This window comes from Clupea harengus, unplaced genomic scaffold (assembly GCF_900700415.2).
Source record: "Clupea harengus unplaced genomic scaffold, Ch_v2.0.2, whole genome shotgun sequence".
Taxonomy (NCBI): Eukaryota; Metazoa; Chordata; class Actinopteri; order Clupeiformes; family Clupeidae; genus Clupea; species Clupea harengus.
Window position 1 is genome coordinate 4,705 of NW_024880461.1, and position 20,243 is coordinate 24,947.

Genomic DNA, 20,243 nt, shown 5'->3' on the forward strand with positions numbered 1-20,243 from the left:
ACATTCCTGCTTACATCACAGCTGAGTTTACTTTCTGAATCTCCAATATAGCCTGTTTGCATGGTGGTAGGCCAGGGATAAAGAGAGATAAAGTGAGAAAGCAGATTTGGCAGCATGTGAAGCTGCTTTGGGTGGGGTGTGATTATACCAGTTCACTTCAAACCGATATGCAGTCAGAAATTGGCACAAATAAAACAAAACAAAAAATAAATAATAATAGTGACACCTCGTGGCGAGATAATGTGGTCTCTTTGACTGGATTGCAAGCCAGGACACTGAAAAAAACGCTTTCATGAGCTAGATCAGATATGGCAAAGTTAGAATCCTTACAGGTGTTTTATCAAATCGCCATTACATCACACCATGCTGAACTCACTGAATACAGCCTACATACATGTGAGCAGGGAGTCAGAGGATCTCTTTTTCTAGACTACCGTGTGCAGAGACCAATAGAATTGAAAAACGTAAGCTTAAATGAAACAATATTACACAGTAGACTATTTTAGAAGAAAAAAATGTAAGGAACACATTATTTAAAGACATTTCCTTTAATCATTGCATTCCTCAATCAAAAAAATTACATTTATGGCATGTTGCACTATGCAAATAATTATCTGAAACACTTAGGCGAAACAGATATAGTTTTTATCCATGAACTATAGTCCCCAGTCAGGCGACTAATTGCACGAACAAATACGGTTCTTCAAGACAGTTTTAATTAAATGCTCATTTTACGTGTCAAAAAGCACTTCCAGGGCTCTCTACAAAATCTTTGCAGATCTAGTCATTGTCAGTCAATGATTTTATAGCGCACTGTCTTGAGTCAGCCAATGAGTAAAATGTTCTAATAGTGGTTTTCTAGCTTTAGCCTAACTGTCAACCTCCATTCCATAAGGTGGCACTGTTTAACCAGTGACCAACTTATCCTACACGAGATGTATGACCTGCAGAAGAAGCATCTTAACACAAGGGCAAGAAGGTAGTGTAAGTGTATGAAATGCTTATACGTGTCAGTAATGATCGTTTGGGTAAATGAATATGAAAAGTAGAATATGTCTTTATCAGGTGTCAATAAGTGATCAGAGCTGCAGGCTCTTGATAGTGAAGCTGGCTCGTCTGGCGAATGTTGGCTAACTACAGTTAGCAGCTCAGTGGATCATTTATAGATACTTAGATACTAAGACGGGCACTGCACAGGTCGTAATTGAATTTTCTAACATGCAGGTCATCATTCAAAAGATCAGAGTTGATTATGTATAATTATTTTACCTTCCTTAGAGATGGCACCGAGACCAAGGGAACCATTTGCTCGGAAAGTCTTCAAGGGAGTTTTGTTCCTTGAACTGGCTGCTGTATTTGGAGTGTACGGTTTATTTCATGCTATGAACTCAAGTCGAGGTAAGGGTATCTTTTGCGAGATTGATTGGAATAGACCGTTTTGATAAGATCACAGTTCTTTCACGATCTAATAAGATCACATTTGTGCTGTATGCTCAGCCTGACACATGATTTCCCCCCTATCTGTAATCAAGTAACCTTTGAGACACACAGATGCTAACATTCAAAGACTGAAGAATTACATGACTGAAAGCAATTTAAATGCTCTCCTTAGTTGCCCGTCAGCAATTTTAATGTACGTTACGAATGCATGGTCTTGATTACACACAACATTATGTTGTGAAATCTTTTTACAGATTTTAGGAGTAAAATGGACAGAAGACTTCCATCCGTTCTGGAGGGTAAGCAACTTCCCACTTAATAGTTTTCTATCAACTCTGTGAATAAAATAAAATGAATTCACTTTACTTAAAAGCTTGTAGGTACTCAGTCAATCATAATTTAAACAAGTTTAGGGGTGGCAAGCTCTTTGAAAAAAAATGCTAACCTCAGCACACTAAAATAATCAGATCTCTTAAAAGAAATATTAAAAGTTTATTTTTACAGTTATAGAAACATCAAACACTCTTTAATTTACCTGTAAAGGGGGAACATGTTAGTTAAATACAGGCTGTGTTGAACATGATTTGCTCTATAAATGGCACTCCTTCTTTCTGCAGCATACTACAAGTCCAACGAGTGGGCAGGAGTCTATGGGATTCGGGAAACAGACAGAGAGGCCTGGTCCGCCAAGAAGGAATAGACACCAAAGATGGTTGGTTGGAGAACAAAATAAAAAACCTGTGGAGTCTCCTAATGTTTTAGGTGGGCATGATTTGTGCCGCGGTTATTTTTTTCCACCCATCTTCTTTTTCCCACCCATCCTCTTGCCCATCCAGGGTTTGCCAAATGCCTTCTTCTTATTGAACGTGGCCTTCTTCTTGCGAAGGGTTTTCACATCTCGGTCATTCATCCAGTCATCTCGCTTGGCCTCCCATTTGAGCTGTTTGACGCCTAGAGCACAAAGGAAGGGAGAACATGAAGTGCAGTTCTAAGAAACAGCTCGTCAAGGTACTAATTAAGTACCATGAAACAACCTTCACTTCTTGAGTTGCCTCAGGAGAGACTACTAGTGGTGAACAGTGGGAACTGGAGGGGAATGAACATCAAACTGCCACTGACCATGGCAGTTATTCGTGGCTAGAATCTAGCCAGATTAATAAATGAATTCACTTTCTCTGATTTGTGTTTGTGTGTTTGTCTCAGACATAAAGACTTATTATTCAGTCACTGACTGAAGTGTAATCATTTTGTAAACATTATTTTCAGCATGTATAGTAGACACAGTTGTCAGTTACTTACTTGCTTTGTCCTTATTGGCCATGGCATTAATGCCAGTGTTATCAAAGTCTGCATTGTCGTCCAGCAGATCCCCAAACTAAGAGAAAAACGTCAGTTTTAGTACAGTGTCAAAACAAGCCTGATTATCAAGAAGAAGAGATTCTCAGTGGTTAATGTCTGATATTGCACACTTTTATAAACTCACCTCTTCAGCGGTGGCAAAAATAGCTCTATCCTTCTTCCCCTTCTTCTTTTTCGCTGGTTTGGATCCTGAATCTATCCGTTGGCACAAAAAGCACATCCAAAGGTGAAATAGATTCATGAAGACATGTAGTGGTGTGGGTTTTCAAACAGTGGGACTGAATGAGACTGCACACGAGTACAGTCAAAGATGGTCCTTTGGCAGGATTACTTATATCGTGTCTATATTATGCGTCTAACATTAAGGCATTGCTGCCTATTGGCCCTTTAGTTTAAAGACCACAGCTGCTGAATTAAGCACTTTAAGACAATATTCAACTCCAAAGAAAGACCTACCCAGAGTTTCAGAGAAGTCCAGGTCCTCGGAGGATTTCCTCTTGCCCTTTTTGGGTGGTTTGGCGACCTCTAGAGGTTCATCATCATCATCATCATCGCCATCATCTAGGTCTTCAAAAATGAAGAGAAGAGATGTTAGCCTCATCGAGTGTTAAAACTACATTACTACAAAAACTACAGAACTACGTTTATCCTGTTCAGATAAATAACAACGTACCTTCTAATCCATCAAAGTCACCCTCCTCCAGTTCTGGCACTGTAAGATAAAAATAGTTCAATGCGTCATTACCCAACTTAATCATCTAATGATTGTGTTGCTTGTCTTATTTAGCTTAATAACAATAATCTTTCTAAAAAGCCATTCAAGTAAAATAATACATTGTGTATCTATTCAACATCACTACAAAGCCATGTGGGCAGGTGAGGAACAGAACTATCTACCTGCGTCGTCGTCATCATCATCTTCATCATCTCCTCCCATATTCATGAAAGCCCCTCCTTCCTCCTCTAATTCATCCCCAAAGTCTTCCTCATCCATGCTACCCAGAGACACCTCTTCATCATCCAGGCCATCGTCATCGTCTGACTCCAGGTCCGAGTCTGAGGCTTCCTCACCCTTCTTCTTTGCAGACTTTTTCTTTACGTTGCTGCAAAAGAATGTCAGTGCAGGCGTTCATGGAAAAACAGAAATGTATTCAACTGATCCTGTAATCACAGCTACATGTGTAGCACACAAGTCACCTTGAAAAAGGCTGCAAAACTCAGAAATGAACCTACCCAGCAAAGTCAAGGTCAGTGTCCTTGAAGTCAGGGAAGTAATTGTCCCCTTCATATGAATCTAAGGAGGTAGACACCACATCAGAACATGTATTCAAAAATTGTTGTCAGACTGTTCAAATGTACACGGACACGGACACACACACACACTGCTTACCAAGCGCCCTCTCAAACTCGTCATCATCCACATCCTCCACGCTCTCGTTGTCTCCTTCGGCCCGCGGCTTCTTCCGCTGCTTCTCCTGCTCACGCTTCTTGAAGAACCTGGAATGAGATGAACAGACAGACAGACATTCAACTCAAGATATTACCAAGAAAATGACATTCATTCAACAACACAACAGTCTGGTTTATACCTGGCAATTTCATCTGTCTCAAGCACGTGAACTGTTCTATTATTCTAAGGTGACAGGGACACACAGGGCATGAACGGGTCTATGATGAATATACAGGACAAATGTGATGTCATACTGTAATCACACACACACCCACCCCCCCCCCCCCCACACACACACACACCTGTTCTAAAGCAACCCTTTGATTTGGGTTTCCCAGCAGTTATGCCAAATTTAGCAGAATTTTTTTTTAATTTTTTTTTTTTAAAGAGGATCAAGCTAATGTGTTTTTACCGATAAAAGAAGATCTCATCCACAGGAATTTGCTTCTCGTCTTTGGCAAGGTACTCCTCACAATTGACTGAGGATCACAAAAAGAGGGTAGTTAGTTCTGGACCTCCAGGTTGGTGATGTGACAACTCCTGGAACACTGGAAAACTCACCTGCGAGGGAGCGGACATTGTTCATGGACTGCCTCTGTTTTGGCTTCATCACTATGGCATCTGTGTTCTCTGTTGAACATGGAGAGGCAGGTGGATTTAAGACATTTTCTGAGCAAGTTTTTTTTTTTCAGGTACTTTAAAGCAGCACAGAGCCAAATGTGACGGACACACAGGAGCGGTGGACAGACAGACAGTAGCGGTGGACAGACAGACAGACAGTAGCGGTGGACAGACAGACAGACAGTAGCGGTGGACACACAGACAGACAGTAGCGGTGGACAGACAGACAGTAGAGGTGGACAGACAGACAGTAGCGGTGGACAGACACACAGTAGCGGTGGACAGACAGACAGTAAAGGTGGACAGACAGACAGACAGACAGACAGTAGCGGTGGACAGACAGACAGTAGCGGTGGACAGACAGACAGACAGACAGACAGTAGCGGTGGACAGACAGACAGTAGCGGTGGACAGACAGACAGTAGAGGTGGACAGACAGACAGACAGACAGTAGCGGTGGACAGACAGACAGTAGAGGTGGACAGACAGACAGACAGACAGTAGCGGTGGACAGACAGACAGACAGACAGTAGCGGTGGACAGACAGACAGACAGACAGACAGACAGACAGACAGTAGAGGTGGACAGACAGACAGACAGACAGACAGTAGCGGTGGACACACAGTAGCGGTGGACAGACTTACGCTTGCCCTTCAGCTGCTTGGGGTTCCTGAAGACGAAGCGATCCAAGAAGCGCATGAGAGTGAAGTCCTGTAGTGGGTCCCCAGTATACTGAATGAACTGCCCCTGGGAACCAATCAAGAGTTGTGTTTAAATATGCTGTATATTGAGAATATGCTACTGTATACTGAATGAACTGCCCCTGGGACCCAATCAAGAGCCAATGGGTAAACACACATTTAGTACATTCCAAGAGTTGTGTTTAAATATGCTGTATATTGAGAATATGCTACTTTCCCCCAGTCTAGGTAAGTGTATATCAAACATATTGGGCTCTTCTAAACAGATGTTCTTGATAAGCTGCCTCATGTGTTGGTTGTGTCGAAAGCTGGCATCTGTGAAGTATAACAGCCTCTTACCTGCAGAATGGTCTTTGCAAACAGGGCCACTGAGGGATGGTAGTGTGAAGACAGCTGAGGACGACGGAAATAAGGCAATGAATAAAAATAAAAATACAACAAACTGATGTGCATTACAATTTTACCAACATTTGCAGCCATCACTGTTTTTGTACCTTCTTGGTAGATTCAGTTTCCCAAAAGCATCCATTTATCATATTACTGTGATGCTCTGACTAAGATCATGAGGGGCCTATTCATCTACCGAAAATGTTACTAAACACTAGGTAAATCACCTTTCTTTGACAAATGTACCGCTAAATTAGTTTGACCATAAGATGATTTAGTCAACACTGGTTTGGCCCACTTAAGGCTAAGATGTTAGAAAATGTCTTCACCTTTTCGAGCTCCCACAATGTTGTTCTGTCAGCACCACAGTAAAGTGGGTTTCTGTGCAAGGGGTCATACATTTCTTTGTTCTTTCCACCTAAAAAGAAATGAACAGATGTAAGGTACTTTCCATCATCATACAGAATATACATTTTTACAGCAAAATCAGGTCTCAGTAGTTACTATAAAGCGTATAACAAATAAAGAAAACAACAAATACAAATTCTGACCTTCCAAATTCCGATGGTGTACCCATGATGCAGCTGGCTTGTCTACCAATGATGCAGCTGGCTTGTCTACCACAGGTGCTGCTTCTAACTGATCCTCCTTGACATCGGCCACCGTATCAGCATCGGCCACCTTATCGGCATCAACAAACTTCTCCTCTTCATCGTCATCTTCCGCAAGGTCCTCAAACTTCTCCTCTTCATCATCCTGTCCAAAGAAAGAAGTTAAAAAAATAAATATCACACACACACACCAGTTCCACAATTCCTGTCCACTGCCACACTGTCTAATCAACAATGATAAAACTGAAAGCCAGAATATGATCAAACACACAAACAAACAATAAATAAACAGATAAGATAAACAACTCACCCCTTCATCCAAGAGTAATTTGAGGCCAGGCTTGGCCTTCATGACCTCTGACACCAGGTAGAGGGCACCACACGCAAACGTGGGCTTCTGGTCACAGCTGACCTGCAGCAGCCTCTTAACGAAGGCCTTCACTCGTCGCAGGACAATGTCAGCCTTCAGGGATTTGTACAGAAGGTTCAGAAACATGCTCTGCCTCGAGGTTTGGGCCAGACCTGGGTCCAGCAGTTTCCTAAGGAACCAAACGTGCACATGTTAGCATTCAAAGCGTGTCCAAAAACAGTATTTTTTAACATGAAAAACATGGCAAAAAATGTATGAAAACTCATTTACACATAAGAAACTCATTAACGCATTATACACAAGACATAAACAGAATATAGCCAAAACCCAATGCATGTTATAGATCAATTTCTTCGGTGTTAACTTTCAAAATGGTTCTACAGAGAGCTATTGTTCTCTCAAGTATCTGGTACCATTGTTAACCTAAGACCGTACGCAGACCGTGTCCGCAGAAGTATACCAAGCGCTTAAGAGTAAGATGAAACAAAAACACTGGCAGACGTGTGGGTTCGTACCTGTACAATGCAACAAAGTACCGATCAGAGATGGCCTGCTGGGAGTCCATGACCTGGAAGAGCAGCATGAGGGCCTGGACAGACGTGTTGAACTTCACCAAGTGCACCACCTTGAAGAGGGTGTCTAACTGTTCCTTTATTTTCTCGTCCCCGGCCTTTGCATAGGGGTAGGCCCTGTTGACCCCCGTCAACAAGGCACTGAGCATTTTAGATTCCACCTCCTTATTTTTGACACAGGCACGGAAGAAGGAGAAGTAGATGCTGATGAGCTTGCTGGCCAGATCACTCTCCTCGTGGCTGAGGATGACCTGGTTGAGGAAGCAGGCGCTGTAGTACTGGGCCTTGGGGTTGATGTTGGGCCTGAACATGAGTCGCTCCACCTCTAAGCACACGATTCCCTTCATATTGGGATGCTTGTGAAGCAAAGTCTCCAGCAGGTATGAGGTCTTGGAGGCCACTTTGAACTCAGGGTCTCCCAGCTTGTTGACCACCTGAATGAGAAGAGCTCGCTCCTGTTCCGGCCGGTTGAGCAGGAGCTCGTGGGCAGTGGTCAGAGCTCGGGTTTTGGTGGCCAGTACGGTGTCGTGAGCCACGCCGTCCAGGGCAATCACAAACTCAGCCACCATGTTCTTCAGCTGATGCTCAAAGTACCAGAGGAGGAGTCGGCGGTCACGGACGTCCCTGTTGCCACTGGCCCTCTCCTCGAGCTGGTCATAGGGGCGCTGGGAGAACGACCTGAGCTTGCGGTTCTCTGGGAGGAGGTCGGATATCAAGAGCTCCCGCAACGTGTCCAGAGCCATCAAGCCCTGCCGACGGCTGCCCTTCTTCTTCACGAACGAGACCAAGCTCTCCACGTGCTCCAGGCTGTGAACAGGAGTGTCCTGGATGAGAACAGTCATGGCTGCCATCCTGTCAACGAGTGTTCCCGTGGAGACAACCGCTTTCATCCAGGCAGAGTTGGCGCCCTTCTGCATACTCTTTTTGTTTTTGTAGACCCCAACTTCAGCCTCATACAGCTTCTGAGCCAGGGCTTTATACTGGGCAACCAGTGAGTCAACCTGTGGCACGGATTCTGTCTCGGATGTGTACTCCTGATCGTACCACTTGCCGCCTGGCTTTACAAGTAACAAAGTCCTGGGGTTAAACTCAAACACATTAGCATTCTGTTTAACCTTCTTAGCAGACCCACTGGTGCTGGGGGCATCCTTGAACTTGTTTGTCTTTTTTTTGTCGTCTTTACCCCCTGCCTTTGCCTCTTGATCGACAGTCTTTGCATCCTTGGCATCACTCTTCTTTTCTTTGTTATTCACTTCTGATATTTCATCCTCGTTTGGCGCAAGCTCATCAGGTATGGTCTGCAGGGATGCATATGCTTTCAAGCCAAGCTTGTTGATCAATTTCTCCAGCTCTCCCTCCTCCAAATCATCAATAGCACCTTTCTTGCCACCGCCTACTAACTCTTTCGAGTCATCGATGCCACAGAGCATGATGTAGTCACCCTGGTCAAAGAAAAAGAAGTACATTATTCAATTGACTACCTCTTGATGTTTGATTATGTGTTCACTCAACGTAAACTAGCCAAGAAAAGTTAGCTAGCTACGTTAGCATTCAGTATTAAACCCTATAGGCGATTCAGTCTTTTTTCCCGTGACAGTATTGTTCGGAATACAAGAGATTGTAATACACAGATGACACAATTAACAAAATTATCTAAACACAAAATATTCAAACTACATTGCTGGAAACAGTTAGCTATCTAGCTAGACAGGTAAGATATGTTAGCTGTACATTGTCATAGGGATAACACGTTTTCTTACTTTCGTGCCCCCCCAGCGTAAAACTTCCTCCATGGTGAAATCCTCATCATCCTTCTCAACAGCCTCATCGGCTTTTTCCTCAACCTCATTGTTGTCATCGTCACCTTCCTCTTTCTCCTCTACAATTTTAACTGTTTTAAGTTTTCGACTCTTGCCTTTAGGAGCCATGCTGACAACAGCATGGGATTTTGCTGTCGCTTGCTACCAACAGGAGGAGGAGACGTGAGCATTCACGGTCCTTGAAGATAAAAGTACGATTGTTTTCTGTAAAAGGTAAATTGTTTCAACAAACAAATGACAGTATTGTTAACAGTAGCATTTAGTTATTAGTACAAATTAGTGACCTTTTCTATTATCAGATTAATTACGCATAAAGTATTTTAATTTTTGATTTTTTTTTATCAAACAGGAATAACCTCTCTGTGATTGGTCAAAAAAGTAAGGGTCAAGGTTCATAACGTTGTTGATGTCCAATCCAACAAAGATTTTACAGGAAGCCCTCCTCCAGTATCTTTAAGTCTAGTCCAATCAGGTATCAGATATACTTTACTCTGTCAAGGGCGATGTTGACATGTGTATGTAGAGTCTTGTAGAAGGTAGAACGTAGATGATAATTTTACAAGATGGAAAATGTATTTAATTTGCTAAATTAATATTTAATGTGATGAAATGTAGGGCAACAACCCTTTTCACTAATTTGTTTCTTGGATAGTTATCTGTCGACGCTAGGGCGACCGAAAAAATGAGTGTATGCACGAGAGTATGTGGTTTACATAGCGTTAGGATTTTGCGCTCTCCGTCAGTTGCACCGAGATTGTTTGGTAAGAAGAGTTCAGTTGAAGGTACGATTTTGGAAATAAATTAAACTTATTTTTTTTAGAGATGAGATATACAAACTATAGTAGGTATATTGAAACCACTGTTTTCGTAGGTGGATGGATCTTTCAGCTGAACGGGATTTGTTCCTACTCAACATCACAGGAACAGGCACCCCGGCATTCGATGCTACGACACCTCACGTCCAAAATCAAGGCCACAGGACCCATTTCTGTTGCTGAATACATGAGAGAAGTTTTAACCAACCCCGTTATGGTAGAATCTGTTTTGGACCTTATGTATACCTGCTGTTGACCCAACTTTGAATAACTGAACTTGTACTACTCATTTTATCAATTTCAAAAACGTATCTCTCCTTCCAGGGATATTACGTAAAGAATGATATGTTGGGTGCTGATGGAGACTTCATTACCTCTCCTGAAATCAGTCAGATCTTTGGAGAGGTAGAGCCTTCCCTAAATTGATGTTCTCACAGCTTGCCCAAACTACAAATAACTTAACTGTGGTATCAGCTCATACTTGCCTGTCTTCCTCAGCTGATGGGTATTTGGTGTGTCAGTGAGTGGATGGCGGCTGGGAAACCTAAAGTCCTCCAGCTGGTCGAGTTTGGACCTGGCAGAGGCTCCTTGGCCAGTGACATTCTCAGGGTGAGTTTTTCTGCGTGACGGGCCTGTTGTGATTTCCTTTGGGCAAGTACGACTGAGGTTAGAACTCCGTTCACCCCGTTCCGTTCTCAGATTTCCTTGAAAATTTCCAAGCTAATACTTGCAGCTTGATTTCATTTCATAATAATTTCAGTTTGATGCATCAAATACTTTCTGAGAAAAGGACCAGTTTTGGTGCGTGCACAGTCAGACTGGGAAGTTTGGAATTATTGTCTCAAAAAGTTTTCATGCTAGGGGCTTCACATTTTGAACAGATAATGAACTCCATATTTGGTTTCCTGTTAAAACTTTGCAAGGGGATTGTGTCTGTAGTCACAGTGTTATCAAAGCATACATTCTGGAATATCACAGATGTAACTGCCTTAAGGACACAGCATCCACTATAATATCTGGCAAATGGCTTTGTTTTCTTACAGATATATTTATATAGTTTAAAGAATATTCTTGATGTCTGCATTGCATTGTTGTAGGACATTTCTGAGCATGTATCTAGAAAAAAAATCATTTTAGATCATATTTTGCCTGCTCACTGAACAGGTATGACAAGGTGTACAAAATGAAACAAACACATTTCCAGAAAGGTTATTTCAATAACAGCAACAATCAGTTACAGCACCAATGCAGTGTACCATGATACACTTTTTGTACCATATATGCCATCACAACGAAAAAGTAATGGATAAAGTATCATCACAATGTATGTAAATACAATTGCAATATAATGTATGCCCAGAAGAGGTCGCTGGTTATCTTGTTATCCTTTGAATTGAAAATTGGTGCCCCACTGAGCAGAAGAAAAGTCTTCCTAACCTGTTAACTCTACCTTTGAGGTCTTCTTTATTCCTCAGCAGTTTATGTGTGTCAGATTTGCATCCATATATACATATATATATATTTTACATGAGCATCTGTGCCCTAGGTGTTCACTCAGCTGGGAACAGTATTGGCTGGGGCAGCGATATCTGTCCACCTGGTGGAAGTCAGTCCTAAACTGAGCCAGGTGCAGGCCCAGTGTCTTACCGGTGACCAGAGTCAGGTGTCGGCCAGTGAAGACGAGCCTGCCTACCGCACGGGGACCACCACCACCGGCCTGCCTATATCCTGGTACCGCAGGATCAATGACGTCCCTAAAGGTGAGGTAGCCTAGCCCGACCCCAACTCCTTTAGTCTTCGTAAGTGGTAGGGATTTCTTAAAGGGATTACACCAGTATAGCCCCAAGTACCACAGAATGGGTGACCGTTCCAAATGGAACCATTAGTCTGTAACTAATGAGCTGCTGTGTTGTGAGTGCTATTTTTTTTATCTTCAACCAGGTTTCAGCATATTTCTTGCTCATGAGTTTTTTGATGCCCTGCCCGTTCATAAGTTCCAGGTGAGCAGAGTCTAAAGGCAAGAGCTTATGCTCTATCATCTGTACTCTATCCAGTCACTTATATCCAGTTATGTTACTATATGTTAATAATACCATGTTACAATTACTGATACCGTGTTTTTGACTCTGTGTAATATCCAACAGAAAACAGAGAAGGGCTGGAGGGAGGTGATGGTGGACATTGAGCCAGACGCCGTGGACAAGCTGCGGTTCGTCCTGCTGCCGTCTCCCTCTCTGGCCTCTGTTGCCCTCATGCAGGTGAGTGTCTCAGGACACAGCTATGTTTGTGAACAACCTCAAGACTGAGCACACTGTTCATCGAGCTGCAAAAATAAATAAGATTGAATAGATATGGAGGAAGTATTTACATTATGTGTTTTTATAAAGCTATGAAATCAGGGGAGACAGCCTATTTGTTGCTCCCAAGTCAACGGTTTACTGTAGATGTCTGTCAAAAGTGCGAGGTTCACTTGCTTCTGCGCCTCCGACCAAAAGAGGGAAAATTCTCACGTCCCATGTATGTGACCGCTTTAAGTTTCAATATTTAGTTTACAGTTTCATCATCTCGGGGGCATTTTATGTTATTACCCGAAGAAGTGCTTCCACAGGACTTGGCCCCGAAAGCCGATGTGTGTTGTGATCCTTCCGTCGTCTCGGGGCATGCAGCTGCACTCCCAAATCGTTTACAACCCAAAGCCTCTTCAGAGCGAGATTTCCCCTCTCAATCAGACTCGTCACCACATCTGGCTTTTATTAGCCGTGTTTAGACGACATATACATTACAAACCTGTTTTATCTGGCCTCGCCGGAGAAGCCAGGGGACTTTGAGCCGGCTGCCAAAGTCTTACATCATGAGCGGGGTGCAGCGGGGTGAAGGCCCCTTCTTTTTAAGGTCTTTTATTCCTCGGCGGCCCTGGAGCCAACCCATGAATCTCACATTACCCACATCACTCATATCCTGAGTTTTTTTTTTTCCCCCCCTTTCTTTTTTGAATGGAAGTTGTGTGTAATTGGGCCTAATGATGTGGATTTCAAAAAGTGAATGGATGGATGGTTTATATGAAGGGGTGGATGGATGGATGGATGGATTTAGACAGATGGATAGATATGTAATATGGTTGTCCTCAAGAGGATGTTGTTTTGTTTTCAGTTCCCTTTTTGAGACCTCAGCCCTCCAAACACTCCTCTCTGTTATTGTGTGAACTGCACGAGGAGTGTAGTGGCCTGCGTTTGGTAAAGGGGACACACTCTTGGTCGCCATCTTTGTGCTTGATGAGGTTCAATTGGCACTCATTCACACACACACACACACACACACACACACACACACACACACACCCAATCCATCTCTCTGCCTCCTTCCTAGGTTGATGAGAAGAGGCAGCACGTTGAGGTCTGTCCTGAAGGCGGGATTGTGATCCAGCAGCTGACCAATCGGATCGTGGAGCACGGAGGCGCAGCATTGATCGCTGACTACGGGCATGATGGGACGAAGACAGATACGTTAAGAGTAAGATCCTCAAACAGTTCACTTTTTAGAAAGGCATGGATGTTGTCAATGGTTAATAGAAATCTTTTAGAAGTCCAATGAAGACCAACTTTCTTTTGATTATATACATATTTTATTACGGTGTTTGTGAATGTTTGTCAAGTGTATTATTGTAGTTACACTACAAACTATCAGCTACTGAGCTGGTAATAGGGGAAGACTCTGACACATTTCTGAATACAAAGTATGCTTAATCTACAGCCTCAGTTTAGCAGTACGCAGCATAGAGCTTCATTGAGACAAGTTGTCCTGTCATGCCATTATCATGATTTGAACCCGGGTGTTATTTGAAATGTGATTGTTCCGTGAAGGGGTTTCGAGGACACAAGCTCCACGATGTCCTCACTGACCCTGGTGCTGCTGACCTTACAGCTGACGTGGACTTCAGCTACCTGAGGCGAATAGCAGGAGACATGGTGGCCTGCAGGGGACCCGTGTCTCAAAGAGACTTCCTTAAGAACATGGGCATCGACACACGCCTGCAGGTGAGACAAACTCATGTGTATGAAACTTGACACACTGTAACTCTGGTCACATCTGTAGGGCCTGCAGATCACTCAGGTACCAAAGGGATGTAAACCACCTTCATATATACTTATGAAGCAGGATAGTACAAGCCAGTTGGTACTGTGGGGTGTAAACCTCTCTTGCACACTCTCAGAAAGTTCTAGCAGTGACAAAGGAAGTAGCCACAGGTATTTAGCGTCTGGTTAAGAGAACTAAGGGATGATGGTATCTGTCAGCACTCCATTAAGTCTTCATCTCTTCTCCCATTCAGTACAGCCATGGTAACGTCGCTGTTAAAATGATTTAACATGAGGTGCTGCCGTTCTAGATCTGAACGCCCCGCCATGCTCTGGTTCTCCTCAGGTTCTGCTAAGGAGTTGTGCCGATGCCTCCACCCGGACCCAGCTCATCCGGGGTTACGAGATGCTGGTGAACCCCCAAAAGATGGGGGAGAGATTCCAGTTCTTGGCCCTGCTGAACCACCGGCGGCTGGCCACCCCAGAGGAGGAGGAGGGGGGGGGGATGAAGAGGACCAGAGGAGTGGCCCCTCTGCCCGTGGCGGGCTTCAGTGAGCTTGGTCTCAAGTGAGGAGAAAAGAGCACATTCATGGACAGCGATGTGAAAAATGAAGTAGCCAATACTACATTGAGGTGTTTATTAAGGAAATCCAATGGATTTATTGAGTTTGGTCGTTCTGTCCATAGTCACCTTAAACACTATATGGACAGTGCGATACAAAAACCATATAAACAATTCATATTCAGAACTGTTGTATCAGGAATAAAACATCCCGTCGGTGACGATAAGCTTCAATTCATGAAATGTAATAAGAAATGCGCCGTTGGGAGGGTGATACCATGAGAACAGTAAAGCACACGGTGAGAATACAAACTCACGAAGGTAGAGAGGTTAGTGGAGTGACATTAGAGGATGTCATTCTTCCCCTCTTTGTTGCTCTTCCCCTCGCTCCCCCTTCGTACGACGAGCAGAAACCATTAATATGCCACGTGGTGTCTCCACATCTGGAAGTGATCTCGTGTGAGCAGGGCAGCAGACCACTTACTGCACTCACTGATGTGTTCTTACATGGGAAGTAGGCGCTTTCCCTACTGCTCCAGTAGCAATTAAAAGATATGATTACTGCCGGCCGATACCGATCGCCAAAGTAATCAGCCAGAGTGGACGGCCGAGGGCTCCGGTTTTGGGAAAAGCACCGTGAGTAAATACGCCACAGGAACACTCTGCAGGTGTGCTGTTTAACTGCTTGTGTTGGTAACCCCCCCCCCCCCCCCCCCCCCCCCAGCTCTCGCCCAGACAACAAACCAAAACAAAGATTTCTCTAATATCAATATTATGACTGACTTTTGTGTTCTTGAAATACAGTTGTAAAACATTTAAGGCTATAGTAACTGTCATTCAGAATTATACACAGTAGGACCTACACAGTAACTTGTATCAACTCTGGACGAATCCTTGCATTTGATATATCTGGAGTTATTTTATTTGGTAATAAAATAACCCCCCCCTGGTTATGACCCTATGACCTGGCATTGCTGGACCCTGATCTGGAGCAGCGAGAGGCGCTCCAGGAGCCGGCCCTGCTGATGTGTCCTCTGGGCTTCTGAACTGGGTTCAGTGAGTGTGCTGTGCAGCAGCTGGAGCTTTGGCCTCCCTATGAAGCTCATTATAATCACCATCCAGTCCTCTCCCCAGTGGATACTTTGTACCTTTCTGCTTATAGCCAACAATACAAATACCAAGCCTAGAATCAGCTGTTAAGAGGCAGTTTTTATTAAGATATGTGAGTAGTAAAACATACAAAACACTGACATCTGCCAATCCAGTGGCAGCATGAGCTTCATACGATTCTCAGGAAGTTTTGTCACCCATAGATGTGTGCTTTAAACATAAATATGGCATCCTTCACAAGGTAGCTGTGGTCAGTTGCACTGACAGAATCCACCCAAATTATAATCACAGTTCAAGATGAAAGGAATGGCTCCAGAAGGCCCCCACAATCCCAAAGTAATCCAATAAAACGGCCCTCTCCCAAATTACAAATGTCTGCATTTCACAGAAGAAGAAGAAAAAAAAAAAACACATTTTGGGGTCTTGGAGTCTTTCACTGGTAAACACGGTCTCAAAAATGTCGAAGAACCTACATTTCCTCCGTATTTATTGCTGATCTCTAAGAAAGAGGATGTTTAAATTACTGCTGCACTGTAACCGCGTGGAGGAGTGGGCTCTTGTAAAAGTTAAGACATAACATCAGCATTTTGCTCACAACCTTCCATTTGCCTTGCTGTAATGTTTAAGTTGAATTTGGAGCTTACTGAGGGATCAGTGTCAAATCTGAAAAAGCCAGGGCAGATGGATCTGTTCCAAATGCATCAGTGAAGGTAGGCCAAACACACAAAAAAACTAGAAACAGACTTACAAAAGGATCTTCACGTGGATGCTACACAATGAGAGAAATAATAGCGAACACAAGCACTTTGGGAAAAATGCTTCATACCAGCTCAATATGGACCTGAATCTGTGTGCACAGACACAAACACGCTACTTAAGGCATACTGAGTTCCTGCGCCAATGCAATCAGCGGACTGCCAATCAACCATCACCGAAGCATGAGGGATTTCATTTAGAAGTGATTGCACACTACAGGAAAATAACATTAAAATATAGATCAAGTACTGCACTGATGCATTGTGGTCTTCAGAATCCAACCAGCATAGAAATGAGAAGAAGTACACATATTGGCAGTAGCATCTCGGCATTAAGAGTCCTTTCATGTGCACTGGCTGGGGCCTGAGTGGAAGCCTATAGTAAACCCCGCTGGAGGATGAAGCCCTGTGGCCACTTCATGGGTTCACACAAAAAACACTTGTGTCCTTCAAATCCGAACTAATCACCTCACAATGAGTGTGACCAGAGAATTGACATAAAATCAATGAACATAATCCACAGAAACATTTAGACCTGTCACATTACCAAGAATAAAAAAAACTAAACATTTTGGTCATGAATGGTAGAAAAAATATATCTTGATTAAAAACCTTCTGTAGATTGTAGGCCTATAGTGAGAGACTGCATTCATTCAAACTTCCACTGAGTGTCTAAGTTACTTAAGCCTCCTGCATGTGACAAAAATACATTTTAAAACTCTCAACTGTACATGGCCATTAACATGTGCTAAAGGCATCTGGACCTGAAATATTTGACCTGTACCAACAACTCCTGACAACCCCTAGCAATGTTACACATTACACAACTGAAAATGTTTGCATCCGGCTTGAATTCTCAGGACTGTAAGGGAATCGGCATTCCTCCACTCTTTCTCTGTTTCATGTGCTATGTCTTTGGCGTCTCAGAGGGAGGCGGCTGGCCGATGGGCCGATGGTCCACACTACAGCAGCTGCTGCTCCCAACGGTTTGGGTCTTCTCAGGATCGTGCTGGTTGTCATAGATATAATGCGCTAGAGATGGGACTCTAAACACAGCTATTGCGCTGATGCTTCATACTCCATCTTGGGGTTGGACAGAGCATACCGTGTGTGTGTGTGTGTGTGTGTGTGTGTGTGTGTGTGTGTATATGTGTATGTCTGTGTGCGAAGCGCGTCTTAGTATCAGGTGTTTTCTAGGTGTTTACAATTACTCAAACAACTTCTTCATCTAGCTTAGCCTGGGTGAGAGGAGACTAGCTGAATGGCTTCTTTCACGCTCCTTCATCCATCAAGGGCATGAGGGGTTGCTTACAACAAGCTTCACCAGCAGCATCAACACATTAAAGATTATCGTTTGGATGAAATGCTAAACACTCTCAGCTTTAGAAAGCAAAACACAAAAAAGTCTCAGTGAGGGTGGATTTACCCAGCAGACTCTGAAAGAAATTACATTTCAAAGGCAACTGGATCAAACGTTCATTTACAACACAAAGATTTTAGGACCACTATGCTTCAATGAAGAAGTATGTAAAATATCTAAGACTTCGTATACATTTCTTATGTGTTCCAGTTTAATAGCCTAACATAAAACCGTTCCATATAAACGTTTCTTTCCAAAATACTTTCAAGCAATCTGAAATCACTTGTAGTTTTGGTGAACATCTTAAAAACACAAAACGAGGATTTAAGAAAAATACGCCGGGTAAAAGCTAAAAATCTCAAGCGTCCATCGCTGTTGGATTTGGTCCAGGCTGTGGGCCCTTCAATAGTTTTGAATGGCAGTGCAAATGTTTATGAACTCTAATAGGAGGGTTCCCAAACACTCAAAGTTTATCTTTCAGGCTCAAGAGACTCGTGTTATGGCTAGCTGAAGAAGGCAGCAGAGACTAGAGACAGAAAGAGAGAGAGAGCGTGTCCCATCCAATCTCTGGAATGTTCTTTAAGAAAACAAAAGAAACAACCTGAAAAATCCCACATTGTGTCTGTCAACTTCCCATGTAAGGGCACTGTTGCATACACCATGAGCACCAAAGCCCTGCACAAGACTTATTTTGGGTGCCTGCAGGGCATGGACATGGGTGCAAGACCCCACATCTCTTTCCCCCAAGTTTCTGAGAAACAGTTTCTAAAGGCGGTCGGTTCCGTACGACCACTGGACCTGCTCTGCCAGTAGTCAGAGGTAAATCAACTGTCCCCCCCCCTCCCCCAACCATTGCTGGAGAAGTTGTAGTTCATCCTCCCAACAGCTAGGGGTCCTCCTCCATGTCATCCAGGTTTGGAGACATGATGAAGTGCTTGGGGTAGAGCAGGCTCCTCTCGTTTGCATACTCCTCCCAGCGAGCGTCATCGCTCTCGTGGGTGATGTAGCGCTCTCCGCGGCGGGTCTCAAACTCCCGGAGGTCCAACCAGGTCTGGTAATCCTGATTCAAGATTCAAGACCACAGGAAGTGGAGTGTAGTAAGATAACAAACGTGTAAAATGATACGTATTCATATTTCTTCACAATCAGGGCAGGAGTATAACATCACAATCAACTCCAACATCACTCCAGGCAAGTGAACCAGTAGATTCACTCATCTCACACAGAGTAACAATTGGCCGTAAGAGGCTCTTACCTGCAGCCATGGGTGACTGAGTGATTTATCAACACTGTAGCGCTTCCTCATCTTCACTTGAAGTAGGTTGTTTATCAAGTCGATTGCTGTGAGAGTAAATAAAGAGTAAACAAATAAACTCAAGGCCAAGCCGTACAGTGCATCTATGTCCCATCAAGTCTCTCCATAAAACCACTTGCACCCTCCAGCGACGCCTCACCGTCTACAGAGGTCTCTTTCCAGGGGTTGGGCGGGTACATGAAAGCAGCGTTCTGGATCTGGTCGTTGATGTCCTCATCCTCGTTGAAGGGGAAAGTTCCACTCAGGCTGACGTAGATAATAACCCCCACCGACCACATGTCCAGGGAGCGGTTGTAGCCTTTGCTCCGGAGGACCTCGGGGGCCAGGTAGGCAGGGGTGCCCACCACCGAGCGGCGGAACGACTTCTCCCCAATGATGCGAGCGAAGCCAAAGTCACACAGCTTCACCTACGTTTACCAAGAAGGAGAGTTTCATCAGTGCTGCGTTTTAAGGGCTTCCTAGGTCACAAATGTTGATCAATTATATCTGTGATGTTAGAGCCGTGATTCCCCCGAGACAACACAAACAACCCTTCCATCTCATATATCTCTATTCCTGCTCCACTATAACATTGATTTAAAGCTTTGAGTCCAACCCACGTCCACTGTTCATTCTTGGCATGCTGGAGGCTGCTGTCACCCACCTGTGGGAAGGGCTCTGCAGATGCTAACAGCACGTTCTCTGGTTTCAGATCACAGTGGACAATGTTCTTGAAATGAAGGTGTCTAAGAGCCACCAGAATCTGGAAGAAAAGAATCAAGGGGTTAGTGCTGAAATGATCACAGTGCTATGTTCAAGATCTAGATTAATGATCTAGATTAAGGCTATAGAAAACCCAAGGTAGGTTCATTCTACACACGTTTATGAATTAATGATTCATCGGAAAGAGGTGGTGTCAGGACTGATGACTTCTAAAAGCATG

At 43.7% G+C, this 20,243-nt stretch overlaps 4 protein-coding genes across 4 annotated transcripts; 2 read left to right on the top strand and 2 right to left on the bottom strand.

The window, feature by feature from the left end:
• Nucleotides 1–887: 887 nt before the first annotated feature.
• LOC122132199 (protein CEBPZOS-like) lies at nucleotides 888–2,614 on the top strand. Its single transcript, XM_042707022.1, has 4 exons — nucleotides 888–979; nucleotides 1,279–1,398; nucleotides 1,695–1,739; nucleotides 2,058–2,614. Exons 1-4 carry the CDS (start codon nucleotides 940–942, stop codon nucleotides 2,138–2,140), a joined length of 288 nt encoding a protein of 95 aa, XP_042562956.1. The 5' UTR covers nucleotides 888–939; the 3' UTR covers nucleotides 2,141–2,614.
• On the bottom strand, nucleotides 1,913–9,532 carry cebpz (CCAAT enhancer binding protein zeta). Its single transcript, XM_042707021.1, has 17 exons — nucleotides 9,272–9,532; nucleotides 7,455–8,953; nucleotides 6,880–7,108; nucleotides 6,510–6,714; nucleotides 6,288–6,376; nucleotides 5,911–5,964; nucleotides 5,515–5,617; nucleotides 4,811–4,879; nucleotides 4,662–4,728; nucleotides 4,190–4,296; nucleotides 4,033–4,093; nucleotides 3,697–3,902; nucleotides 3,473–3,511; nucleotides 3,256–3,366; nucleotides 2,924–2,994; nucleotides 2,740–2,815; nucleotides 1,913–2,391 (listed from the first exon to the last, which is right to left on the bottom strand). Exons 1-17 carry the CDS (start codon nucleotides 9,437–9,439, stop codon nucleotides 2,225–2,227), a joined length of 3,321 nt encoding a protein of 1,106 aa, XP_042562955.1. The 5' UTR covers nucleotides 9,440–9,532; the 3' UTR covers nucleotides 1,913–2,224.
• A 270-nt stretch (nucleotides 9,533–9,802) lies between these two features.
• ndufaf7 (NADH:ubiquinone oxidoreductase complex assembly factor 7) lies at nucleotides 9,803–15,008 on the top strand. The gene is made up of 10 exons (XM_042707023.1): nucleotides 9,803–10,113; nucleotides 10,203–10,363; nucleotides 10,471–10,551; nucleotides 10,645–10,755; nucleotides 11,693–11,906; nucleotides 12,088–12,146; nucleotides 12,291–12,404; nucleotides 13,513–13,656; nucleotides 14,007–14,180; nucleotides 14,566–15,008. Exons 1-10 carry the CDS (start codon nucleotides 10,014–10,016, stop codon nucleotides 14,788–14,790), a joined length of 1,383 nt encoding a protein of 460 aa, XP_042562957.1. The 5' UTR covers nucleotides 9,803–10,013; the 3' UTR covers nucleotides 14,791–15,008.
• A 962-nt stretch (nucleotides 15,009–15,970) lies between these two features.
• Nucleotides 15,971–20,215, bottom strand: LOC122132201 (serine/threonine-protein kinase D3). The gene is made up of 4 exons (XM_042707024.1): nucleotides 19,965–20,215; nucleotides 19,461–19,728; nucleotides 19,262–19,347; nucleotides 15,971–19,066 (listed from the first exon to the last, which is right to left on the bottom strand). The coding sequence occupies exons 2-4, from the start codon at nucleotides 19,597–19,599 to the stop codon at nucleotides 18,893–18,895; spliced, it is 399 nt and encodes a 132-aa protein (XP_042562958.1). The 5' UTR covers nucleotides 19,600–19,728; nucleotides 19,965–20,215; the 3' UTR covers nucleotides 15,971–18,892.
• Between the last annotated feature and the right edge of the window lie 28 nt (nucleotides 20,216–20,243).